This window comes from Eumetopias jubatus, unplaced genomic scaffold (genome assembly GCF_037043125.1).
Source record: "Eumetopias jubatus isolate StellerSeaLion01/CBP00866 unplaced genomic scaffold, mEumJub1_p1.0 scaffold_5, whole genome shotgun sequence".
In the NCBI taxonomy this organism is placed as follows: domain Eukaryota; kingdom Metazoa; phylum Chordata; class Mammalia; order Carnivora; family Otariidae; genus Eumetopias; species Eumetopias jubatus.
This window is the reverse complement of record NW_028274811.1, coordinates 117,052,323-117,080,254: the sequence shown is the minus strand read 5'-3', so window position 1 is coordinate 117,080,254 and position 27,932 is coordinate 117,052,323. Positions and strand designations below refer to the sequence as shown.

The 27,932-nt window shown below is 42.1% G+C and overlaps 1 protein-coding gene across 1 annotated transcript; it reads left to right on the top strand.

Annotated features, from left to right (window-relative positions):
• Positions 1-1,387: 1,387 nt before the first annotated feature.
• ISL1 (ISL LIM homeobox 1) lies at positions 1,388-11,097 on the top strand. Its single transcript, XM_028097921.2, has 6 exons — positions 1,388-1,415; positions 2,242-2,431; positions 5,204-5,463; positions 7,290-7,576; positions 8,760-8,927; positions 10,981-11,097. Exons 1-6 carry the CDS (start codon positions 1,388-1,390, stop codon positions 11,095-11,097), a joined length of 1,050 nt encoding a protein of 349 aa, XP_027953722.1.
• Positions 11,098-27,932: the final 16,835 nt, after the last annotated feature.

The following is a 27,932-nucleotide window of genomic DNA, read 5'->3' as shown; positions in this document are numbered from 1 at the left end:
AGGTATTTCACTGCCTTTCAGTATTTGATCCCTTCCTCCTCACGCTCTTAAACTAACACATTTTTTAAAATCTCTAGACTACAGACATGGAGAACTGTCCTTATAATTGCCGAAAACACCACCAGCAAATTGCACACGTTTGCTTAAAAACAAAGGGCAGGACACCAGCAGACAGAGGAACTGGACAGGATATATATTAATCGCTTTACAAACTTTCCGCTACTGGAAGATCATTTCAGTCTTTGGCTTTGGGTTAGTGCGCTTCTAAATTCTAGGGCTAAACTGCAAAAGCAGACCTCAAGGACTGTTAGAAGAGAGAGGAGTCGCGGAGTCAACTTAGTTTTACCTGTGTGCTCCCAACCTGATTCTCCGCTAAAGGCAAGAAGCACTCTTTTCCTCCCACCCCAGCTCTTTGGAGATCTGAGGTCGGTGGTAACGGGATAGTGGGGTAGCAAAAGAGAACAGTTCCTGTGGGTTTATTCATCCCATTCCCGGTTCTTCTTCCCCCAGGCAGCTCCCAGCGCACCAGTCGCAGCCAGTTCGGGAACTCACCCTCCCGGGCAGCCAAGCCGGGCCAGGCCCGGAGCTGAGCGCTAAAGCGCGAGACCAAAGCGAGCCAAACGGCCTGTTCCAAGTCGCCCCTTTTCCTAGAGGCCTGGAAGGACCTCGTCATCAGGAAGACCTACCCACCAGCCACTCGCCACCGGCGGCAGAAAAGTGCCCCGCGCGCAACACGGCCAGCCGGATTGCGGGGACCCCAGGAGCGCAGGGCGGAGGAGCAGCGCGACAGGAGGCGAGGGCGCTGACAGCACCGCCGGGAAGGAGCACGGGAGGGGGGGCAGGAGGAGAAGGAGAAGGAGAGGAAGGCCAAAAGCCAGAGCAGCCGGGCAGCCCGAGCTTCGGGGGAGAGCGGCCTGAGCCCAGAGTAAGTTGCCTCGGGAGCCCTAATCCTCTCCCGCGGGCTCGCCGAGCGGTCAGTGGCGCACGGCAGCGGCGAGGCTGAAATATGATAATCAGAACAGCTGCGCCGCGCGCCCCACAGCCAATGGGCGCGGCGCTCGCCTGACGTCCCCGCGCGCTGCGTCAGACCAATGGCGATGGAGCTGAGTTGGAGCTGAGAAGTTTGAGTAAGAGATAAGGAAGAGAGGTGCCCGAGCCGCGCCGAGTCCGCCGCCGCCGCAGCGCCTCTGCTCCGCCAACTCCGCCGGCTTAAATTGGACTCCCAGATCCGCGAGGGCGAGGCGCAGCCGGGCAGCGGTTCTCTCAGCCTTGGCAACCCCAGGGGCCACTATTTCCCACTTAGCCACAGCTCCAGCATCCTCTCTGTGGGCTGTTCACCAACTGTACAACCACCATTTCACTGTGGACATTACTCCCTCTTACAGATATGGGAGACATGGGAGATCCACCAAAAAGTAAGAGGCTATTTTACCTTGTGGGGCTCGGTGTGCTGTTCTTGTGCGGGGGTCTCTCTCAGGCACGGGTGCCAAGGGCTCTTCACAGTTGGAGTCATTGCCTGGAGAGAGAGAAGAGGTGGCTTTTTCTTGTTGCCGCCACGCCTGCATGCTTGCTGTCGGTTCTGATCTTCGGGAAACTGATCGTACCTTGTGTTTGAATTCGCCTGTGTGCCCTCCAAAACCCTAGCCTTCTGGTGCTAAAGCGGTGGTTTCCTCCTCGGGAATCTTGAGCTCTCCGAGGTTATTCCGTTGCAAAGGTCTGCCTGTACATACAATACCCGGAGATGTGAATTAGCATTAGACTTGCAAAAGAGAACGAGTGACAACTGTATTGATGTCTGCTCTTACTAACAATATCCAGTCCTATGTGCTATTTAAGAGCGTGCTTCATGGAAAATATAAGCGTTCACTTAACGCTTCTAGTCAAAACCTTTTCTTTGACTTGACTTACCCATAATCTTTCCCAATGATTACGGCAAAGAGGGAGGAGGGAGGAAAAAGAAACACAAAATGAACGGGTTTGATTGCGTGCTAGGCTTACAAATGTAGACTATTCAAATCTGCATTTTACATATATTCCACCTCCTTTTTAAAACGAGTCAAGGTTTTGATGGCACACTTCAATTACCATCCCAAAGTGCAATACTCTTAAAAAAAAAAAAAAAAAAGAAAGGGAGAAAAAAAAAACTCCTAGAGTACGCCCAGTAAGAGAACGACACTAAAAGTGTGTTTATCTCTGTAGGAAGTAAACGGTTAGTCAATCATGTATTTATTTTCATTTCAGAAAAACGTCTGATTTCCCTATGTGTTGGTTGCGGCAATCAAATTCACGATCAGTATATTCTGAGGGTTTCTCCGGATTTGGAATGGCATGCGGCATGTTTGAAATGTGCGGAGTGTAATCAGTATTTGGATGAGAGCTGTACGTGCTTTGTTAGAGATGGGAAAACCTACTGTAAAAGAGATTATATCAGGTACGCCATTTATATTGCTTCCTTAATTTTGTGAGATTTCCCTGTCTCTCTACTCCTTTTTTTATTACTTGATGTGGCTTTGTCTTTTTGCGAAGTATGCCTTAGTGGAGTCCAGTGTACAAAAGTTATTCTTTAGGTATGTTAACGTAAATTAAACTATTCTGTTTACCTCACTTTTTAGGGGAAAATCCCCCCACAAACTCAATAGTGGTTTTCATAAATTGTGTGGTGTTGAAGCTTGTTTAATTGCCCTTGGAATTTGTGATGCTCAAATTATTTTCTTCTTTCACCCTCCCCCTTCCAAAACAAGCAGAAATTTAAAGATGGATAATTGGGCTTTCTAAACTTGCTTTTTTAAAGATTGGTTTTTATTGTATTGTGCAGTGTTTTTCCCTATTCATTTATTTATTTTTATAGTTTAGTGTTTCATTAGTAATAAATTTTGTGGAGATGTCAATGCAATAGGTGAAATAAAAGTTTGACCTAAGGATGTTTAAACGTGCACCTTGAAAGTGCAAATAGAAATATTGCCCCATTTATTTTTAGGATAAGAGTCCTTTCTTGGAAAATTCCAAAACCAATCCAAATATTCCCTGCAAAAAAGACCGGAAATTTAATCTTTTTAAATATTAACCCTTTGGTGACATCTGACTATCTTTTCTTTCTTATCTTATCTGAGCTGATGAATTAGACAGAGCAGATCAAATTGCCCATCATCTGTCTACGAACAATTGGTATATTTAGATAATTGAACAGCTTCCTTTCTCACATTAAAATCTGGTAACTGATAAAATGAGCGAATTGCCCATACTGACAAGACTAAAACCACATAGGGGACTTTCTGAGGGTTTTTTTTTTTTCTTTCAGTTTATTTTGTGTCTCAACTTCATGCTTCACAAATCTCAAATTTTCTCTACCTGTGTCAGAGATGTATCAGAAATTTCATTTTCTGCCTTAGGATGTCAGTAGAATTCCGAAAGAAAATTTTATTGTTTTAATAACAAACAGAAGAGATAACATCTTCACTCTTATGTTAAATAATATAAAAATATTATATAATTTTAAAATTTCTCCAGCGGCTATTAACAAGTAATTAGCTTTTGTAAGTGTATAGAATTTCTGGAGCTGAGAACTTATATTAAAGTTTAGTTAAGAATTAAGTATGTGGTCACAATTTTTACCTGTTCACTTAGTGTCCAGCACTTTTTCTTAGCGTAAAATCATGAAATAGAGAGTATAATCTTGATATGTAAAACTGAACAGTGTGTCTAAGGGTTTATTAATACTTTGTGGGATGGGGGTGGGGAGGGAAGGAGAGTGGGAGGAAATAGGGGAAGTGGGGAACAGGAGGAAGGGGGAGGGATTTTCCAAATTGTTTGGTCACAGGCAAGGTAAAGTCCTCATCCTATGAAATGGAAGATCTCACATAGAGTAGGCGGAGGGAAGAAAAACTTTTCAATCTACCTTCTAACCTCTGACAAATGAGCCATTTTCATTGTTTACTTGGTTAGTGTGTGAACTCAAGATTCTGGAGAGGGAGAGCTCACTTTGCACCTCTAGGACTATCTTTCCTCCATGGAGATAGTGTTTTCCTCAACTGCATATAGACCTTCATGTAGCCAATTTCACGTACATATTTATAGAAGGAGCCAATTGCTTTTGCCTTTTCCCCTTCACTCTCTCTCAATTGTGTGTGTGTGTGTGTGTGTGTGTGTGTGTGTGTGTGTGTCCCTTTGAACTCCTGTAGTTGTAAAAGCAGAACAGAGAGACTATTTAGGTCTGAATGCCCTTCTCCCCTTGAGGGAGTGAGGTGCCCTCCTCCCATTATGTGTGGATCTTTTCCTCTGGTCCATTCTCTGTTTGTAGGAATGCCCCCACTTCTGTTATTACTGATACATAGAGAGGGGGCCAGGGCAGTGCCGCCTAGGTGGAACCTACAAGGATTGTCCTTTGGTAAGGAAAGGTCAGGCGTGAGGAAGACCTTAGAAATGGGTTTTTTCATTTTTCTGGCTGGTCCTGGTTCTCAAGCAAACTGAAATAGAGGTAGATGCTTCAGCAGCTTGAAAAAGATTGAGGGAGCAGGAACAGATTTTAAAGATAATAATAAAAGGAAGAATGGAGAGGAAACTTTCTGTTAACATTGTTACCCGAGGAAAAACACCGGAGGAAAAATCTTTAGTTGTGGAAAAACTGCAACATGCTTATTGTGCAGAAGGGAATCTGGAAACCCTCAGAGGTTTCATTTTGTTACTCTGCTTGTGCATCTGTGTATATTTACCAAAGAGTGGGGTGACAGTCTCGTCTCCTAACCTTTTTCTCTTGGAGAGACTTTTTGTAGCAGTTTTAAAGACATTTCTAGCGGCAGAAATTGGGGAATAGGAAGGCAAAAGTGTGGGGCCAGTGGATACCAGAGTCCCCCCTGACTCCTTTCTGCCAAAAGCTGCAAGGGTTACCCTGGGGTTGGGCTAGAATAGAGGTCCAGGTTTCCAACACATCAAACGTTTTTACTTTGGGGGTGTTCTGAACTAAGAGCTATGGTTGGAGACACAGAGGTTCATAGGAAAAGAAAAGGGGGGTAAAAGAAAGGGAGGAGAAGTGAGAGAAACTTAATGATTTCTTTCCTCCCATTCCCAGCTGGTCGGCTAATGCTGATTTCAGCGTCCCAGGGCAGTGTGGCCCGGGTCCTCGGCAGTCTTGGGCCAGGGCAGTGCCGGCTTGAAGTGATCCCCTTTTTCTGTGTTTTTCTCCTTGTCCCTGCCCGGCGGCGTGCAGGTTGTACGGGATCAAATGCGCCAAGTGCAGCATCGGCTTCAGCAAGAACGACTTCGTGATGCGCGCCCGCTCCAAGGTGTACCACATCGAGTGTTTCCGCTGCGTGGCCTGCAGCCGTCAGCTCATCCCTGGGGACGAGTTCGCGCTTCGGGAGGACGGGCTTTTCTGTCGTGCGGACCACGACGTGGTGGAGAGGGCCAGCCTGGGCGCCGGTGACCCACTCAGCCCTCTGCACCCGGCGCGGCCACTGCAAATGGCAGGTACTCCTTGCCGGGAGGGAGGATGGCTGGGGCGGGGGCTGGCGCTGGGCTGGCTAGGCCAGCAGCAGCCCCAGCCAGTGCGTAGGCCACCGCGGTCACCTTGGTAGCCACAGGGCAGTTGCTGAGGCCGTGGCTGGCAGTTAAAGGAGATGTTCTGGGAGCAGTTTGCACTGTATTTCACTCTTTTGCGCAAGATTCCGTACACTCACGGTGTCCACAGACTAACCCCCCCTCCGCCCCCAGCACATCTACACATCTGCGTGTCTAAATATGAGTACACATGAATGTACGCCTCTTGTGCATACATGTATACACACATCCAAACAGTACTTCCAGTTCACCTTGGCCTCCAAACCCGGGCTTCCTGAAAATGGGCTTCAGCTCCCTGCCAGGTATTCTTCCTGCCGCTGCCTAATTAAAGGGGTGGAGCTCCGGTCGCCCGGAGCTTCCTCCTTTAACCCAATGAAGGAAGCTTAGGTGGCCCTAAGTCATTTAGCCTTTCAAATCCTTTTTCCTTACAACTGCCCCACACTCTAAAACATTTTTAAAATTTATTTTTATCCTTTTGTGAAAGAATGGATGTGAAAAGATACAGTCTTAATAACTGCAGGCCATTGCACAGAGCTGTAATTTAAAACTGTCAACAAGCTAATCTGCAATAATTGCCATTTAAAGGGAGCCTGCCTCTTTAAACCATTCATTGTATGTGATTTGGTAAGAATTTCATCTTCAGGTCTGTCACTGTAACACTAAATTGACCCAGTAGGTTTTGACCTGACCCTAGGGGTCCTGGAAGGTGAAGGATTTGTACCATACATTTCGAGAGCCCTTTCCCCAAGAAGGAGAATAGAAACAGGGCAAGGTTGGCCAGGAGGAGGCCTTCCCTTAGAAGGCAGACAATGTTTCCAAACCTTACTTCCCCTCAGGAATAGATCTACCTGGTGCATTTTTAAAGTATCTTTCTTACTAAACACTGAAGGTGAGGAAACACAGATCTGTCCACTCCGCTTTCTCAGAGGCTGTAAAACTTCTGTTCTGGGGGATGTGTGACTAGCTTGCACAGAGGCAAAGCCAGAGTGGCAATTTCTGTTCTGTGCAACCTGTGCTCTCCTTGTGGGGAAACACAGAAGAGGTGGAAATATTGGGAGGCAGTCAGGAGACAGAACACTCCCCAGCTGTCATTTATCTAGAGCCTGGGCAGCTCAACAGTTTCAGTTTTCTTTTGCATGGGGTCAGCACATCTCAGGAACAGCCAAGTAGATTTCGAAGTAAGAAAGATCAAGGACTGGAGTTATGGCCAGAATACTGAATTTCTTTAGCCCCTTGACATGCTTGCCCTCTCTGGACTGATGTTCAAGACTTTCTGACAGAATTCTCTTTGACCTTTGCATTAGAGACCTCCCGGGCTGCTACAGTGTCTCTGGTTGACATTGGGGTGTTCTGCATTTCCCCTTGTACCATCTGTGGCCTTTGTCCAAGAGCCTGGAGGTAGTGCGTACTCGTGTAACCTAGGCCCAGTCTGGGTATGAGGACAGGCGAGGAAGGAGGAGAAAAAATGCTGAATGATGCTGCCCCTGAGACCTGGGCCCCTTTGCTAAGGTTGTGTTGACAAGAGCAAGGGTGGAGGCTGTGTTCTGGGCCTGAATTACTCAGCACTGACCTCTCAGATTAGAGAGCCAGATATTATTCTCCCTTTTGCTTCCCTGGTCCCCACCTCTGCTGCCCCTGCTTTGTCTGTCGAGGCTGCAAAGCACTGGCCATTGTCTGGGAGCAGTACGGGAGAGCGAGCTGCCTGGCCCGCGCTCACTGCACCCCTTGCCTCGCAGCCGAGCCCATCTCTGCCAGGCAGCCGGCCCTGCGGCCCCACGTCCACAAGCAGCCCGAGAAGACCACCCGCGTTCGGACTGTGCTGAACGAGAAGCAGCTCCACACCTTGCGGACCTGCTATGCCGCCAACCCACGGCCAGATGCCCTCATGAAGGAGCAACTGGTGGAGATGACAGGCCTCAGCCCCCGCGTGATCCGGGTCTGGTTTCAAAACAAGCGGTGCAAGGACAAGAAGCGGAGCATCATGATGAAGCAGCTCCAGCAGCAGCAGCCCAATGACAAAACTGTGAGTGGCCCTGGGGTCTGTACGGGACTTGAGGGGGGAGCAGAGCAAGTATGCAAGGTACGAGAGGGGCTGCCCAGGTTGGCCTGCAAGTACGTTCCATCCTGCTCCAGGGCAAAAGCCAGCAGCCCCTCACCCTCTCTACCCAAGCCAGCAAGGGCCACCTGCTGAGCCCGGCACCTTCACCCCCAGCCCACGTGGGTGGGCTTGTGCCCTTCAACCTTGCCCCCACTCCGGCAGGCACCGAAGGACAGGGTCACCGCTGCACTGCACCGGCAGGGGGCAACAAGGCCTGGCCCTGTTTTGCCAGGGTTCAGGGTGTCAGTTCCTCAGGCACCAGAGTAAGAGACACCTCCTTGGCTCCCTATCTAATTCAGGGGTTGGTGGGTGGGTCACCCTGGCTGCCGACCCCCTGAGTGTGCCCCTTGACTCTGAGCAAGGCCTGCCTCAGCGCCTTCAGACTGGCGAGGTCCACCAAGGTGACCTGAGAAGACAGGGCACCCTCTGCTCTAGGTCAAGCCCAGGCCTCCGGAGATATTACTATACACTGTCATCCCAGGCCCGTGGCAGCACCCACTCCACAGGATTTCTGGTTGAGTTAAACTAAAGAGGTTCTTTTTTTTTCTTTTTACTGCTTCAGCCCTATTTTTAAATGCCATAAAACCCCTGCTGTCATTAAACTTGGCAGGCCAGCCAAGCCTGAGCCGGGGCACTTTTCAAGTTGGTGAGTGTGTAATAGCACACAATAGCGGCCAGACCCAAATGCTTGGGGGTGGGGGTTGGCGCTGTGAAAAGAAGTGCCTGTAGAAAGTGTAACTGAAACTGCCCACGAAACCCACCATGTCTGGAGGCTGCAGCTCTCCACCCCTGTGATGCCATAGCCTGTGAAGGCAGATGGGAGGAATTGGGATGAGCTGTGAATGTGAAGGGAAAGGAGAAAGAATAGAATTTAGTTTAATAAGGTCCAAGCAGACCTACTAGTCTCACCCGCAGAAGCAGAAAAACAGAATAAAATAAAACAAAACTGAACTCTGGCTAATATCCATACATGCAACAGATTAACTGAGTCAATAATGGCCACTATATAGATAAGATAATGCCAGGGTATATTTGCTTAGCCTGTGCGGACAATGGAGGGAGGGAGTTTGGTCATTAACATGTTGGGGTTGGGGGAACCTATTCACAGAATATCCAGGGGATGACAGGAACTCCCATGGTGGCTGCCAGTCCAGAGAGACACGATGGTGGCTTACAGGCAAACCCAGTGGAGGTGCAGAGTTACCAGCCGCCTTGGAAAGTACTGAGTGACTTCGCCTTGCAGAGTGACATAGATCAGCCTGCTTTTCAGCAACTGGTAAGTGTCAGCTCTCAGAGTGAGGAGGCTGAATCTCCAAAAAAAAGAAGATTCTGGTTTAACTGTCACACAATGAAAGATTCAGGCAGGGAGAGGGTGCCTCCCTGGCTCCAGGGTTGAGGAGAGATGAAGAAGGCTTGGTGTAGATGAGGCAAGTGCTCAAGGAAAACAAACTTCTTGTGAGTCTTTTCTGTGAGTTCCTAATTTGACCATACAGGTTGAATTTTCTATCAACTGGGCCTGCTTTGAGGGATAACCTCCAAGGTATCTAAGTACCTAGACATGCATGGGAAGGTGTACAGGGTTGCAAAATCAAACATCTTAAACTTTTAGAGCTGGAAGGGGCTTTAGATCAGCAATTAGTAAATTTACTCCCTCCTCAGCTCCTAGAGAATGGTATATTTAAAGACCTAAATCAAGGTGTTTGTATTAATAACCGATGTTGTAAGACATAATCAATGCTATTATCAATGGGCAGCAGGCACCTGTCTGAGCACAATTTTCCAAATGTATCAATAGAGAGTTCAGTTATTTAAAGACACGATGGATACCTTTGGTTATTAATATCCCTTTCTGGGACCACGTTAATCTACAATGCAGGACTACTTTAACATTTGAAGTGTATGAGTTCAGATGTCATACACAATCACATACTGTGGGGCATGTCTAGCCAAAGGAACATGAGTTTTACCCATCAGAGAGATAGCGCATGAACACCTGTTTTAGCATTAATATGTTTTACAGACCCAGAGAAGAGAAAATTAACTCACCTTATGCCTACAAAAGGCTTAAGGATCAAGATAAATAGGATCATTAAATTTATGTACTTTGTGATAGGGCATATATACACATCATTTTTTTTCTTAAATAGTCAACAGTCCTAGAGAATCTTGTTCTATAAAACAAGATCTATTCTAAAAACTTGTTCCTTTCTTTGAAAATAAAACTTTAGTTGAGGTTAGCTTTTTACCCTCACACTTACCCGGGGAACATTTTCTTTCTCTGTGGCAACAGTTAGGTAATAGGCCAGAGGCAGTGGTTACAAGGACTTGGCCCAGGTTTACATTTGTAAGTGGGCCAGTCTAGAGGCTGGGCAAATTTGAGAAGCCCCTTGACCTCACCATGGGAAAGTTTAATAGAATAGAAAGGAAGGTAGACGCTGGAATTAGGAAAAAGGACTTATTTTAAAGTGAGGTTAATCTTATGAGTTATTTGAGCAAAACTTGGATCATAGAAGGCAAGTAAGAGAAGGGTTCAGGGCAGCCAAGTGTTTGTACCTTCTAAAACTTTAGTGTTAGATGAGCGCAGTGGGAGGGAAGCCAAGACAGGAGGGGGATGTGGAGGCAGAGTGGAGAAGGAGGTTTCCAGCAGCAACACAATACTTTCGGTTTAAAAGAAGGAGCCAGATATTTATAATGCGATGACGTTATAATATATGGGTCTCTTCTCCGAAGGAAGAGCCTGATTTAAAGAGAGAGAGAGAAAGAGAAAGACAGAGGAAGGCCAAAAGGCAGTAGGACCAACAACAAGGAAGAAAGCCCACGCTGTGAACCCTCTGAGGAGTTAATCATTGTTCTGTGGAGCCTCCTCTGAATCTCCTGTCACACGATCTGAGCGTATGTTATGGATTTTCCAACTCAAGAAGAGAGGCTTTGATGCCTAGAGACTGAGAACTCGCCTGCTCCCAGGGCAGCATGTAGCCAGCAGGATAATTTTATTTCGAGCATGCATGGTAGAGTTGTGATGCCATTTTACAGTGGGAAACACATTTGTTCTTAAATAATTTAATGCAACACAATGTTGGGAATTCAGTTTCAGTTAAAACAGAGATCTCTTGAAAGATGGGAAAGCGATAAGATTTCTTCTCAAGTTCTTTTCTTTGTGGGCTTTCTTTAAGCCTGTTAAAATTCAGTTATATATGTAGATATCTTTATCTGCGTACCCATCCACACACGCAAACACTCGCACGTACATATACACATATGACAAGTTTATAATCCTTTTAAGAATACGATCGCAGCCTCCTTTATTCATTTCTCAACCTTCCATGCAGGTGAATTTTTCAGAAGGAGGACCGGGCTCTAATTCCACTGGCAGTGAAGTGGCGTCGATGTCCTCTCAGCTCCCAGATACACCTAACAGCATGGTAGCCAGTCCTATTGAGGCATGAGGAACATTCATTCAGATGTATTTTTTTTTTTCCCTGTTGGAGAAAGTGGGAAAGTATAATGTTGAACTCCGAAACAAAAGTATTTAACGACCCAGTCAATGAAAACTGAATCGAGAAATGAATGCTCCATGAAATGCACGAAGTCTGTTTTAATGACAAGGTGATATGGTAGCAACACTGTGAAGACAATCATGGGATTTTACTAGAATTAAACAACAAACAAAACCCAAACCCAACATACGCTATCCAATGACCTTAGGAGTACTGAAAAAAAAAAAAAAAAAGACGTTTTTAAAACGTAGAGGATTTATATTCAAGGATCTCAAAAAAAGCATTTTCATTTCACTGCACATCTAGAGAAAAGCAGAAATAGAGATTTTCTAGTCCATCCTATTCTGAATGGTGCTGTTTCTATATTGGTCATTGCCTTGCCAAACAGGAGCTCCAGCAAATGAGCAGGAAGAGAAACTGGCCTCCTTGGCTGAAAGAGTCCTTTCAGGAAGGTGGAGCTGCGTTGGTTTGCGATGTTTTTAGTTGACTTTAACAAGGGGTTAAGTGAAATCCTGGGTCTCTTAGCATGTCCTGTAGCTGGTTTCTTTTTTACTTTTGCCCCTCCCCCTTCTTCTTTCTTTCTTTTTCTTTTTCTTTTTTTTTTTTTTTGAGATCCATCCTCTATCAAGAAGTCTGAAGCGACTTTAAAGGTTTTTGAATTCAAATTTAAAAACCAACTTATAAAGCATTGCAACAAGGTTACCTCTATTTTGCCACAAGCGTCTCGGGATTGTGTTTGACTTGTGTCTATCCATGAACTTTTCCCCCAAAGATGTGTATAGTTATTGGTTAAAATGACTGTTTTCTCTCTCTGGAAATAAAGAGGAAAAAAAAAAAGGAAACTTTTTTTTTTTGTTTGCTCTTGCATTGCAAAAATTATAAAGTAATTTATTATTTATTGTCGAAAGACTTGCCACTTTTCATGTCATTTGACATTATTTTTTGTTTGCTGAAGTAAAAAAAAAAGATAAAGGTTATACCGTGGTCTTTGAATTATATGTCTAATTCTATGTGTTTTGTCTTTTTTCCTAAATATTATGTGAAATCAAAGCGCCATATGTAGAATTATATCTTCAGGACTATTTCACTAATAAACGTTTGGCATAGATAAATAAATAAATGCAATGATCCAGGGTCCCTCTTTTATATGTTTACAAGTAAGCCATTAAAATGTCTGAAATTAAGGACTGCATGTGAATGGGGTAAACTGACATACAATAGGTATGATATTTTATTGCAAATAGTTAAGGTCGAATTTGCCAGTTTGCATTTTAATAGTCTAATCAAAACTGGTTGGAAGCCTTTGGTTCTCAGCTGTGATGATGTTCCTGTTTTTTTTTTTTTTTGAAAATGAGATGCTATCCCCCCCATTCTGCTCCCTACCTCTCCTTCCTCCTGTCTCTTTTCTTGCCCGATCCACCCCACCCCAAATAGGAAGAGGGTCCTGCTTAAAATGGGCTTTGGTTCTGAGTCACTATTTTATTTTCTGGGAGTAAGTGCTTTATACCAAAGTCTCCTGCTTAGGATTGTTGAAATGACCTATATTTCAAGTATAAGCTCTTGCTAAAAGAGAGCCTTTCTGCCTAGTCAGTGAGGTATGACCATTATTTACCAGTGGCGGCTGTCAGCCGATTGGGAAATGCTGCTTTATTTGCGCAGGAAGAGCAGGCCGAGAGGGGAGAGTTTTCTCAGCAATTCCCAGACCAGTCAGCGTGTGTTTTTTTCTTGTCTCTCTTCCCCACCCCCAATTTGTTTCCAACGCCCTTCTCCTTTCCTTTTTCTCCCCCAACTCTAATTCCCCAAACCTTGGAAGGATGTCGGGCTAGGGCAGAGAAGCGCGGCGGAGGCTCCTTTGGAAAAAGCCTTTTATGGGTTGGGGCCGGGTCGCGTGCTCTGCAGGCCCCCTCCGCGGTCTGAGTTGCGCTCTAACACTCCCCCAACCCAGTCTCCCGCCCCTGCATTTAGCAGTAGTTCTGTGTGAGAGCCAGAACCCAGGGTTAGAAAAAGGGCCCTACCCGAAATCAGGCTTCTTGGTGCTTCTTCGTTTGCGGGTGTAGAGTTAGGATTTGGGGCTCCACCCTGTCGCCTTTCCTTTCTCCACCCCAGGATGATACTTTGACTTTTTAGAAACTGGATTCATTTGTATGCTCGAGTGTCATGCCGTTTTAAGTATCTGACAATTCTTAATAAATACGAGAGCTAACGTACCCTAATCGTGTGTCTTGTGGCGCGTGCCCCTTCAGACCCCTGACAGGGGGCAGCGTGGAGGCCTGGCTGGAGACCGGGTGAGCCCCGCGCTCCCGGGCTCTTCAGTTGCTTTCACACTCTCCAAACCTGCCGCAAGTCGGGAAACGAGCCTCAATTAGCCTTTTGTTTGGCATCGTTCTACATAACGGGTTAATTACAGGCTCTAACGTGGGGGCAAAGAGAAAACAAACTTTGCATTGAAAATGTTACAGTGCATTAGACATGCCAGTTGATTACTTTGATTGTTGTGTCTAATTCTTCACAGAGGGGTAATAATTTGGCCGGCGGTAATAATGGCTTGTGGTCTTCTGTTGAGAAAAACAGGAGTTACGTCTTATCTTACACAGATCCTCTCCTGGAAAGATCTCTCTCTTTCTCTATTATCTATCTATCTATCTATCTATCTATCTATCTATCTATCATCTATCAATCTATCATCTATCATCATCTATCATCTATCTCTGTCTCTCCCCTCTCCCATCTCTCTCTAATGTCCCCCATCAGACTTGGCTCTTTTACCTTTCTGTTCACTATTTCTATTTGCCTGCCTTTTCAGTTTTCCTTTTTCTCCCCATCATACCTGGGATGGCTAACTGATAATTGCAAAGATGGCAGGTCTAACGTGAATATTGGTGTCTGCAAAGTTACTGACCGCCCAAGCCCTGGTTTGGAAACCATTAAATGCCCTTCCCCAGCCATAGCCTCTGGTGGACTCTGTAGAGATTAGATGGGAAAAATTTATTTAGGATTTGAATGCACTGGAGGGACTTAAGTGAGGCACACATCTTTGTGATGCTTTCTCATCCTGACATTTATTCCTTAGATTAGGGGGGTGGAGGGTGGGGAAGGAGGTGATGTTTTACATATGTAGATGTCAGACTTTTCTGAGGTCCACAGCTTGAATTTAAGTACAGTAATTTGGGAGGGGAGTGATGAACGATTTGGTTTCACTTGCTAGATTCAAGATATTTGTTGCCTGATGGCTGAGAATGGATTGATGGGTCGATAGCATTCTAGTTCTTGTATTATTCATATGAAAGGTGTGTTCCCCTCTAGACTCCTCAGCACGCGCTCTAAAATGTGTAGCTGAAATGTCTCCTTGTTTGCAAACCATCTCTTGCACATACTCTCCTTTTTCCTGCACACCTCTGGAGACCTAGCTTTGAGCTGTGCTCTTCTAATGAAATTCCTCCTGTTTGCTATTATCTTTGATCCTCCTTCCCCTTATTACTTTGAATTCTTCCTTCTGGACATTATGACTCATTTCCTCCAGCTTCTGCAAGCTAAAACTTAATGCACCTAAAAACATCCAGGATGCTCTCCTTAAATCAGGCAATCCATATCAATGTCGATACTCAGGATTTCCCCCCTCCATTGTTTCAGAGCAATAACATCTTCTATTTCAGTCTACTGTCTCTCTTTCCTTTTCATTAAATGGGCCTGGTTTTCCTTACCATTAAAAAAGGTCCTTTCTAAGTTAGAATCATATTTGAAGAGACTTTTTTCTTCATTGAAATAACATTTCTGGTTATTTGACATTCTTCGTGGGTGTGTGTACCCACTTACCAATTCACAAGTTTTTTTTTTTTTTTGGAATTCAAGATTAAATGGATGACTTTGTAATACTCTGCTGCAATTCACTCTAATAAGCTTGTTAAACTCATTGCATTGACCTCTTTTTTTGGTCTTTTGACTATTAGCTAAAAGACAATGTGCTTTTAAGGTACCTACAAGTAGTTGGCATTTCCCTAGCACCTTGAATCTTTAAGCCATAAGATCGTTCTCAATGAAATATCTCTTGTAAATCCCATGTGGATTTATTTAGTCTTTTCCATTTTCTTAAGAAAAGAAGGAAAAAGTTAAAAATTCTGTCCAAACCACCAGAAGAGCTAAATCTGGATAGAACTCAATCAGTTTGGGTTTTTAATTCCAGCCCTAGTACAAGTAAACTAAGCAGAAAGTACTTATTTTCTTATCTGTAAAGTTTAGTCAGTTTTTATAAGGGAGATTTATAATCCAAATTATGCTTGAGTTTTATTCATTAAGGGCTATTTACTTCCTTTCTGCTAATCAACAATTAAAGATTAGTCACAACAACAAGGCAAGTCAAATTTTCTTTGGACGGATGTGCAGGGAGAAAAGGCTAAAGCATTTCTTTGTGTGTGTGCATTTATTTAAAAAGTGTTACTTTCAAAAATGCCCCCAAATCTTAAATTCTCATTAACTATTTAAAATAAAAACAATTAACTTGTACAGTGTGGGTCAATGCTTTTAAACTAAAATGCAAGTGGTTAATTCAGGGCGCTGGCAGCCGATTCTGTTTACTGATCTTTTCTGATTGTTGTTTTCTTGATAACTGAGCAAGCCACTGAATGGCTGTTTGAGCCCAGGCGCCACAAACATAAACTTCACAGCTTACAATGTCCCAAGTCGTGATGGAGGATCTCTCCACACCTCCCGGAGACTTCTGAAGTGTAGACAGAGAAGTTGGTTCACAGGGAGCGAAGGAGGGGGAGGGGTGGGAGGGAACGCTGCTGAGTGTTTGCTGTGAGCATTGTTACTATCACATCCTTTAATTTTTATGGCGCTTAAGCTGTTAGCTCTGAGAAGCCAGTTTCTGTGCCTTGGAGAAACCAGTCTCTCCCCAGAGCCGCACTTAAGACTACTTGACTCTTTTTATTTTTTTTTTTTTAATTTATTTTCCAAATCTTTCTGCCTAATTATCCTTTGGAAAAGCGCTCGGCGATGATAAGCAAAGCGTTCTAAAAAGAAAACCTTCTCCCCCCCCTCCAAAAGAGGACGCCTAGATTTGGAGAAAAAGACGTGGATAAGATTGCTTTTCGCCAGGTGGCGTGGGGGGGGGGGCGGGGAAGGCACTTTAAGACAGTCCTGTGGGAGATTCTACTTAGCCCTCTCCTTGCCTGGGATCCTCTTTCCATTCCATTGATTGAAAGTTCGTGTTTATTTCAGGGTGGTGTTATTTATGGATTTGATTGAGATGGCTACTTATTTTTGCCGATCTTCCTGGTGGTTCTTCCTTCTGGTGCGTTTCCTGTGGGTGGGCGCTAAGAAGCGGGGACCGACACTGGTCTAACCAGCCCCGCGACTCCTGCAGGCAAGTCAACCCTTGATCCCTTAAAGAAGGGACAATCGTGGTCCGTAAGAGGAAAAAAGGGTGTTGCTGGGCCCTTCTCTTTCAGGAGTTGATCAGGTTGGCAGATCTGGAGGGCTAATCCAAACAAGGCGCTTGACTTGTGAGGTCGCGAGTCTAGACAGAGCTGGTGGCTCGGCGGCTCCTTATCTTTCCCTGGAATCAGCCGAAGAGGCGCTCCCCCGGCCCAATGCGCTCCGCTCACCCTTGCCGGAGCCACCGCTCAGCACAGACGGCACAACAAACACAGCACCTGAGGCTTTACAGCTTGCTTTATTGTTTAATGGGAATGCTACAGAACAGTCATTTGTTTTCTTGGACCCGCGCCCCGGCCGCTTCGCGTTCTGGCCACCAACTCTGGGTGGGGTGTGCACCAGCGCCCGGTTGTCCGCTCCGGCACCGCGAGGGAGAGCGCTTTCCGCAGCTCCGTCCTGCCTCCTCCCCTCTATCCAGGCCCCCCGGGAGGGCCTACGGGGGAAACCCGCTGCTGCCCTTTTCTTTACTCTGAACCCCCGAGGCGGAGTGGGTGGAGGGACTGTGGAGAAAGCCTAGGGCGAGGTGTCTTGGACTAATCCGGTATCTCTTCTTGCTGCCTGGAAATGGCAGTTCTGCGCTATAGCCATTTATGGTTTGCGGGGTCAGTGAGCTCTGACTCAAGGGCGATCAATAAAAACATTTAGTTCAGTAATAAGCTGCTCCCTCCCCCCGCCCACCTCTCAATAGACCGAGAAAGATGCGTCACCATCTTGGACAGGGTGTCCCAGAGCGGCGGAGCGCCCTTTCTTTCCCCATGAGCACAAAGAAGTGACGTGACTGTCCAGTGTTTTCGTGACCGCTTCATCGGGCAGACCATGGGTCTTCCTTGGTCCTCCAGCTGGCTTCTACCACGGAGAAGGTGGCACTGCCATCACTTGGGAGCAAGGGGACCATTGGGGCAGGGATTGCTTGCAGTGCTCTTTCTTGGAAGGACAAATAGCCAAGCTTGGGGATTTATAATCAAGGATTTGTGGCTCGCATTTCAGATTAATTGAGATTAAGTTAATTATAATTTTGGTCCTTCCCTATGAGATCTTTCTCTTGTTTCAGAAAGGAGGGAGAGATTCTAGTTACATCTTGTTATTCACTATTCTTGTAGTTTGCAAACAACATTCTGTGTCCGTGCGTGTCCCTGGCATGGAATAGATAATATTGCCTCTGTTTGAAAACTAATCAGAGATGTGGGTGAGAGTAATTTGGTTATGTGCTTAATGTGGTGGTAATACAAACACCACCATCTCCCAGCTTTGGAGGCACCACAAATCCATATCATGCTTTCCCTGCCTAGTCTCAGCCTCACAACTGTGTGTTAGATGAAAAAAAGACAAAGCAAGACAAAAACCCGAGTTTCATAAAATTGACGAATTTCAGTAAGGAGATTGGAAAAAATATTCTTTCTCCAGAAAATAATTCTTAACTGTACTCAGGCACTGACTTGTCTTGTTCTCATGGGTAAGGGTTGCTGTTTATTTTGACCTGTCACAAATACAATGTGTTGTTTGAAACTTGTTATACTTAGCAGGTATATGGAGATAATACTAGACAGGCCACTGAATAGGATAAAGTAAAATATGGTGGGAATTAACTTAAGGGCTATGAAGGATTTTACTTTTTTCTAATAGTTTTTTAATTAATATTTCTACAAAATGTTATATTTCTTTGCTCATAGTCCTGTAATAGCAGCAGTAAACTAGTTGTTCCGTGCACAGTAAAGGTATGATTGGCAACATGTTCCTTATGCAGGTTCTATCCTGCAGTCATTTCGGTAAGTTACCTATATTCTTAATTAGTTTTAAATAAGTCTTCTTTTCCTTCATTAAAAAAATGCCCACACCTAGGTAAAAACACTTTTTGTCTTAAAAATTTCAATGATTACTTATTAGAACAACTATTACTTTGTTTTTAAGTATGTACAGGAAGTTTACTTTAAAAATAGCTTTAGCAAAGCAAAAAGTGTATTTTATTTTAGGAGAGGACTAGCAGGAAACAGAAAAAACTGAGATAGATTCGTGAAAAAAGCATATATACTTTGAAACAGTGCATCTTAAGCAATAAAGTGAAAAATACTTATGGACCAAATAGTGGAAAATCTCATTTTAAACTCACAATATATACCTGCTAGTTATTTAACATTTTATATCAGCAGTCAAAAATTTTTATTCTGGGATATCAGTTCTCAAAAAGAAATACTTGAAATTAAAATAGCCTGTCAACCCAAATACATTTAAAGATTTAATTCATAAAACAAGATGGGTGACTTTATTTGTAAAATGCAATAATTGCTCCCACTAACAATGAATGCTGATGTCTAAAATGATTAAATGTGGAACATATAGATTACCAGTTTCTGGAGAATGAAAATGCTTAGTAAATTCTGAAAACTTTCACTTTCTACAGTAATACATGGAAATATTTTAGAGCTCACTACTTAGAATTCTATATTTGTATCAATGTACATTTCATATTTTTAAAACTCTGATGTGTCCTTGAAGTCTTTACAACTTCAGAGACAATAGTCACTCTTGTATTTTACGCACAGCCAAATTTCTGCCTATTTACGAGAAGTTAAACACTTGGATGAAAGATGGTACATCACCAATAAAACCTCACCTTTTAGTTCTATTATCCCATCAACGGATTCATAGGTCTCATTAATGTTAATGGAAAACATCTATATGTGTCATGTGCAAAATAGGGCTTGGAGATACTTCACCCAGCAATGTCTTTATAGCAAGTATGCTAGGGCTAAAATGACCTAAGAAGTAGTTCCCATCACATCTAAGCCCAGATAATGTTAGTCTTGCAGGTGCAAATGAGCATATGAAGTGGCTGGATTAGAACTGACTTTAAAAATAGGTGTATTATTTTTTAAAAAGGCCTGAAAACAACCTCCCACCACCATCTTTTAGAATTTTTTGGAGTAACCCCTATTTAACAGTTCAGAAATACTCCTTCCAGGCAAATCCAGTAGCTTCTCTACCACTGAGATCTGGGAGCAAACCTGGTTATATACTGCTGACTCAACATATAGGAAGTTGTTTCCATTGAATTATTTACTGGAATTTGAGTGATGCTTTGTTTATTTGTTTTCATTTTGTAGTGGTGATGGACTCTATGAAATCATTCTTGTGGATAAAGGTATGCATTTGTAATGTGTATTATGGCAGCCTTTGGCCATGGTGTAGAGTTTTCTCTAGGGCAAAGCTAAGTGGCTAGCATCAGAATAGAATCTGTAACATTACAGAATTGAGTGATGGTCCAAGAGTGTAAATGACGAATGTTATTCATCATGGATGTTGTTTTGGTTATTCAAGTTGAAATCTTCCAGAATCACTATACAGACTAAGAATATTTTAAATCTTCTTCATAAGGAATATCAAGAAAGGAGGCAGTTTCTCCTAGAGCAAAAGATGCATAGTGGTAGTTTCTGCCGTGACATGACACTTTTCTATCTGTAAAGCACTTTACAGTCATTAGTTATGCATGAGAGTCCACAGAGCCCGTTTTCCTAATGACCTCTGTACCTGTTTCTCAGCACAATTCTCAATTCCTTCTTCTTTTCTTCATATGTTTAAGAGCAGAACATCAAAGAAGCAATGCTCTGTCCTTGATGACTTCAAGGGGGACTATATTAGATCAGAGAATGGAAACTATTTTATAGACATTTTCAGTGATGCCCACTCTCCTTACTTCCAGGAGTTGAGGAGAGATGCTGAATGGTGATGCCAGTGGATCCAATAAATTAGCAGAACTGTAATTTATCCCCTGAAAGCTGTGACTCTCAAACTTTTTGATTTCAGGACCCCTTTATACTCTGCAAAATTTTTGAGGATCTCAAAAAGCTTTTGTTTATCTGAATTATATCTATTAATATTTGCTGTATGATAAGTTAAAAATAAGGGCTTTGCAATATTTATTATTCATTTAAAATAACATGTTACCATAAATAACTTTTTGATGAAAAATAAGTATAGGTCACAAAACAAAAAAATTAGTGAGAGGAGTGGCAGAGTTTTCTAATTTTGCAAATTTTTTAAGTATCTGGCTTAATAGAAGAGAGCTTAATTCTCATATCTGCTTCATTATTCAATCTGTGGCAATATCACACATCAGGGAGCCTCTGGAAAACTCCATGTCCACTTGTGAGAGAATGAAAGTAAAAAGGTAAATAATTTTTTAGCATTATTATGAAAAGAGTTTTGACGTCCTAGACCTCCTGAAAAAGTTTCAGGGACACCCTTGAGAGGTCCTCAGAACACATAGTGAGTACTTCTGCCTTAAAAATGGACTTTTACAGAAGGCTTATAGAGAAACTATTGTTTGAGGGAATTTAATTGCTTATAATAATGCTCTCGTGATACAGATTTGTTTTTAAGCCAAGTCTGGGTCACAGTTTTATTTTGTCTTTTAAGTTCCATCATCAACTACTGATCTGAAAGTCATTTATACCCTGGGCCTTGAAGAAAAAAAATATTGTGATGTTATTTAACTGAAAATTTAAGTCTCCTTTCTAAAAAAACACTCTAGGAAAGACAGACCTATGGATGTGGACTAGTATATGTAATATGTGCTGGACTCCTTTATCTTTTTACCCTTTATCCTTGTGAAGTCATGGAGGCTAATGAGCCCCGAAATCTGTAACAAATAATTCAGACTTGGCATAGGTAGGAATTGTTAACCACAGCATTCTGAGGCAAGGAATTAAAAATAGTTATAATTTGGAGTAGTCATGTGGTTTTTGGAATGAGATAGCCTTGTGAGATGAAAGACGAAGGCTAGAAAAAAAGCAAGTCAAGGAGCATAGTGGTTTCAGGCAAAGGATGGACATTTTTATAGGCAGCATGAGAAGAAAAGAAAAGCATTGGTTTGAGAGATATTCTGAGAAATTGACTGATGTGGAGGAGACTGGCAGTGGCCCATCAAGATTTGTTTTCCATTTCTTCACAAGCACATGGATTGGCCATGTAGCCCAGGTTCCCTTACAGGTTGGAGGGTGGGTGCACATGACCTCATCCTTGCCGACAGAATCTAGGCAGAAATAATGGTAGGCTAGCCTTGGGGATGTGCTTCCTTTACGTTCTCTTTTGCCTTCCCATTAGCTAGAACCCACGAAAGTCCAGCTTTAATTGGGCAGATGATGAAAGTGCCTTATGCGTATGGTGGAACAACGTGATGGATATAACCAATGTTCTAAATAACTTTGGGGAATGCAGCTGCCTATTCACCTGAAGCATTCAGCCTACATTCAAACTGAGAAACAAATTTTTACCTGCTTTAAGCCACTGAATTATTAGTGGCCCCATTTATTACATTAGCTTAGCCTTACCCTCATACAACAGGATATAGAGTAGAGCTTTGAGATAGTAAGAAATCAAGGATAACTCTAAGGTTCTGAACCAGAATGACAGATTCTGAATAAATCATGCATGTGTTCACTTCCTTACTCACTTATTCATTAACTCACTCAAATATTTATCTAGTGCTTGTTATTTGCCATGTACTGTTCTATGTGCTGGCTATTCAGCAGTGAACAAAGCAAAAAGTTCTTGCCTTCAAGAAGCCTATATTTTTGTGGTTGCCTTCCAATGCCATGCAAATAAATACGATGAGAGTAGTGACAGATGCTAGGAAGAAAACTCAGGCAGATAAAGGGCACAGAGAATTTGAGGAAGAGTAATCAAGTAAGATTTCTCTGAAGAATTGACTTTTGAAGAAGTGATGAGCACCTGAGAAAGTGAAAATGAGATCTGTATATACTGCACTGATTCTGTATTGAAACTGCATATTTGAGTTTTGATGTGCCCTTGATGTAGCTGGGACTGTACAAAAAGATATGGATCAATGTTAGAGGGTATCTGTACATTATTCACCTATATAACTCAGTGAAAACAAAGGAATCTGTGAAGAGTAAAAACAAAAAGCAAGAGGACACAATGAATATAGTAATTATCAAAGATCTGTTGGAAGAAAAGTGACTGGGAAGGTATAAGAAAAAAAGACCTATAAATGTGAGAAATAGGTGAAGAGATCAGGATGGTGATGAAGAAAAATAAAAGACAATAGAAATGTCTCAGGAACTGAAGCCAGAAGTCTTCAAAGGGGCAGGTATGAAAAGCTGTGCCCCATACATCAGAAAGATCAAGGAAGATAAGGACAGAGAAAATGCCTTTGAACTTGGCTGAATTGAGATCATTGGATACCATAAAGAGGCAAAGATGGAAGCCAGATTTAGGAGGGGAATTAGGGGGGGAAATACTTTAAATATAGTTCATCTAACTCCTCACCATTGTTATTGGACATTTATTGAGTGCAGTGATTCTATAGAGCTCTACTCTGATAACCAAAGTATTCACTGAGTCTAGTTACCACATTTGTGAAGAATAACTGAAGAAGTACCAGAGTCTGGCACCTCTGTTAACCCTTTTAGAAGGGCTCTGGAGGACAGAATTACAAAATATTTTTAACCCTTTTGGTTGCCTGGCTCTGCTGAATTCAGCAAGACTCAAGTATCCACAACCTAAGCAGACAAACCAATTAGATGTTAAAATACCAGAGGCTACAACTAAGCTGTCAGAAAAAAGTGAGGGTAGAAAGGTAATTATCCAGCAATTATAAGAAACTAGGCAAAAATCTAAGAGAAAAAAGGTCTATTGGCATGTTGTAAAACTGTTTGAGAGGTTAACAATTTGCTTAGTTTTGTTGACACTAGGCTAAAATATGTGTTTCATCAGAAGGTGATGTTCCTTGGGCTCTCTATTACCATTACTATTAAAAACTCAGCTGAAAAGACTCTGAAAAAAATCAACACATGTGAAAATGACAGGAAGTAAAGAAATCAGCTGGGCCTTAGAAATTCAGGTAGCAAGAAGCAAAATCCTCCTGCATTTTGGATTGTGAGCCATCATCCAGCTGATGCTTGGCCAGTCTGAAAACACTGGAGAATCAGGTGGCATACAGCTTTGCATCTCCAAGGCATCCACGGCAAGAGAAAATCAGTGATAAAATTTGCCATAATCTGCTTCTCTGGAAATGGAATCTTCCCAATAATTTATAGTTTCTCTGAGTTTTACTTTGCTCTGTGTGAAATAATAGGGCATATACAACTGTAGGTTTGCCTGTACTGCAAGCCCAAGTAAATAAAAACCAAACCTAGTAACACATGCAAGCACACGAGGTTAGTTATTATTTGTAGTTCAAAATAATTTTAGAAGATCAATTATCCCCCACCCAATACTTTAGAGTCTACAGAAGAGGATAAAACATAAAATCTTTGGTAAGAGTAGTCATGAATCGAGGAAGAAGAAAAAAGCCTTACTTGATTTGAGGGCCAACACAAAAGAAATAGGGAAGAAGCACTCATCTGATGGGTAAATGCACAAGGTGTGGTATGGAAAAGTGCGACTAGACAAAGCAAAAGACTTCGGTGAAGATAGTTGAGATACTTTGTTGTAAAAATGTTTAGTCATGGTGATTTCTTTAATGCTGTTTTTCCCTCAGAATGATGGGGATTCCGTTTTTTTCCCCCAGGCTCTAATTTTAGGACTACGTTAAAGTGCATTAGGCAATAAAACGAAGACACCTCATAACTGTAGAGGTTTTAGTTACTCTATTCCTTGTGGAATCCAGAATTGTTACATAAAATGTTTTCCAATTTAACCTATGATTTTTTTTCTGAAAAAATTAGCATTTGTGTTTACCCTGTGTACTTTCTAAAATGCACATCATGTACAAAGTATATTAATAGCGGAAACATAATTTACCTCTTATAGTTAGATTAATTTGCAATCACCTGACACTGGTTGTCTTTTTTCAAAGACAAAGCCTTGATTGTCTGTATGGGAAAAAAATGCCACAACAAACCAAGCTACATTTGTTTTTAGAAAATTGTTTTTCTTCTAGAGAGAAAAAACATTTTTCTTCAAAATTAATGATGATAAATCTATTTTTATATTTGAGATTTAGCGAGAATCCTTTCCTTCCCCACCACCCACTAAATCAGAATGGCAGCCTGAAATCACTCACTATTGCTTAGCAAGAATACATAAGCAACATGTTTTGGAAAGTTGTAGAGTTAATTGAAGGTCTTGGTTTTATAAGACATAATGCAATTAACAACTGACAAAAAAACAGCATAAATTCATGAAGTTAGAATTCTACAAGAGTCCCCAAACCTCTTGCATTGAACTAATTAGTGCTATAGTAAGCCATGCATAAGCCAGATGGGTGACTGGATGACAGAGGCAGTAAGTGAGATCTTTTGTGACACCTTCTTCTTAGTTTAGTAATGTCCTATCTGTCCCCAGAGGCTGTATCCTGAATGAATCAAGCCTTATGTTGTGACCTGTAGCCACTAATCCATAGCACATATTCTTATATCAAACAGGAATCGATAGGGAGTAGGGAAAGACAGGAAGGCTTGAGAATCATTAACCCGGTTGAAGTTTGCTATGAGTGAAATAATCTTATATTTGAACAGCCAGTCAGGACTGGGAACCAAGTGTGAGGCTGATGAGAAAATGGCATTTTCTTCTTCTTGTCACACAAATGAGACTTATGGGCATTTGGCTGTCTAAACTCTTCTACTGTAACTACCATTTAATAGTTGTCTTCTATGTACCAGGCACCAGACTAGGTGCTAGCCTTATATTATTTCTCTTTCTCATCTACAAACATGTAAGATAAGTGTATCCCATTTTGCAGAAAAGGAAAGTAATCTCCAGTCAAGAGAAGTTGCTCAGTGTCTCAGAATATGTGGCTAGAGACACAATTATATTTAAATTAATTGCATTTGTAACACTTAATTCTGATGTGTTTATTCACAAAGCCATTTTTATTATTGATACGCAATCAAGGAAAACCTAAAAAGTTTTAAGTGTTGCTTTTTGACATCATGAATCATTTTTTTCCTTGAAAAGCAAACCCTTCAGGTCTTCAGAAAATAAGACTTGTAGGTACAACAATGTGTGGTTATCATTGGCTCTCTAAGTCCAGCTCTATGGGTCACTTTCAGTTTCTGGAATGTACCATGTTTGTTTTGTCTTGTTTTTGTCTTCTTTTGATTATCCCCCCTTGGCCCTCTACAGGGATTATTTCCTGTGATGCACCATCCATCTGCCCAATCCCAACTCAGCCTTTGGTTTCTCAATTCAGATGCCAATTCCTCAAGAAGCCGAGGTCATGTGCCCCAGCTGTGTGCCTTTGCCTGCTTGCATGCTTGTACCCCCACTTGCCTGTGGGTGCCCAGAGTATATAATTTTTTCAGCTTTGTAACCCCAGAACCAGCACAATGCAGAACAGGTACTCAAATATTTATTTACTGTATATACATTAAAGTATAAGTGACTATCAGACCTGCCGAAGTCAGATGAAAGAACTGCACTGCTTTATTAAGGGCTGAAGGCAAGAAAGAAACAGAAAATAGGGCTATTTCAGAATGAGGACTGGAACTTAATAAAATAATGAGAGAGAGGCAAACAGGGACAAAGAGACAGATGTAGGGTTGGGGAGGTGGAGAGAGAGAGAGAGAATGCTGTAATTTATTGGAGTCAAGCAGTCTTGGATATTAATACTTGTTCTTTGAACTTGGGCATGTTACTTAATTTCTCTGAACTACTTTTTCATGTGTTTAAGAAAGGGTTGTTGCGCTAGTTTGATGTTTGCCTACTATGTAAAAAACCCTGTATGTGGCATTACTATTATTATTATTATGAAGGGTATTAGAAAAGTATTATTCTCTTGGATAAATTTACTTGGTTCTGTGCATCTTTTTCTTTGTTCCCTGTTGAGATGGATGCTGAGTCTTTATGCTTTTTCTTGATTTTAGGCAAGGTGGAAGATGCTTTATATTTTTACATCCGTTTTCCTTTCTGTTGTTCCTATTTCCTTCATGAGAATGTTTGTATATGTTATACTCCTATGGCTTCTTTTAACTGAGGAGAATATGCACCATTAAAAGGATTTAACAAATAATTAAAAGACAATTAAAAAAATCATACCACCCTAGACCAACCCATTTCTCTTTTGCATACAACTCGCCACAAGCACAGATTCTTACCTAGTTATGATTATTGTGTGTATATATGTTGTGTATATAATATGCATAAGTATATATTATATTCTGCTCTTTTGCTTAATATGTCATAATAAGTATTATCCATGTGTACTTCCAGAATCGAAAACATCTGGGAAAAAGGCTTTGTTACATCAATTGGTCCCTTACGCCCTTCTCATTGATTACCATTGTACAGTCTAAATGTAATAGTCCATCTAACATTATTGTGTATGTTCTATTATTTCATCGCATTTCTCATGGCATAGATTCCTAACCTTTTAATTATGGCAAAATATTCAAAAGGTTAATGAAACAACCCCCAAAGGAGCCCCTGGTACAATATAGTTCCCCAGGCTTATTGTCCCTGGCTTAAAACTGATTCTGTGAAAGAACAGTGTGCACCTCTAGAAAGGCTAGCAATTCTGCCATCAGATAAATGATTGCAGCCTTCAGTGGGCTGGCTCCCTTTATTTTAGCTACTGGTTGTAGAGCTGCGAGACAGAAGCCTGCATGGAGAATGAAGGCCCAGAGTTTTTTTTTTTTTTTTTTTAACTGAAATGTCAAGCTATGTGACTATGCCCGGCAGAAGACAACCCCCTGCGAGATGTGATAAGCCCCAGGCCCTCTCCACACACTGCTCTGAAAATGCGGTGGGAGGGCTTCCCAGGCTGATGGAACTAATGACAGTAATAGCTCTGGGTAATTTGTCTTTTTCCTTACTGTGCACATTCTCTCCATGTGGTGCACTTTACACCTACCACCAGGCTCACATCTGGAATGCTACGACCCTCTCAGTTCTGATTCAGATAGGTCGAATTCTCCTGTAAAGTAAATCTGACCTCTAATTTTCTTAATAATTCAGGATTATGCTAATGCTACTCAGCAACCAGTGTAGAATGGTACAGGAGCACTGAAGAAAGCTTAATCCCTTGTACTGGAAACATGACCAAGCTTTCCTTGCATATTTGGCTATAATTTGTCTTCTCTATCATTCTAATAGAGAAAATAAAAATTTGGAAAAATGTGTAATTTACATCGTTTATGCTTTGTTTCTGGTTATAGCGCATCCCCTGCTTAAGAAGAAATTCTCTGTTTCTTTTCCTTGGTAAACAGATTTTCTACTAAGGATTTATAAGAATACTAATGATAGGTTTGGGTTTTTAATTCTAACTGTAAAAAATACTTAGATAGTTAAAAAGACTGACAAAATAATTTCAGGGATAGATAAAACAGACTTCACAACAGCTTAATCTCATAAATGCAGAGTGCTTTCAGGAAGATTTTAACAATAAAAATCCT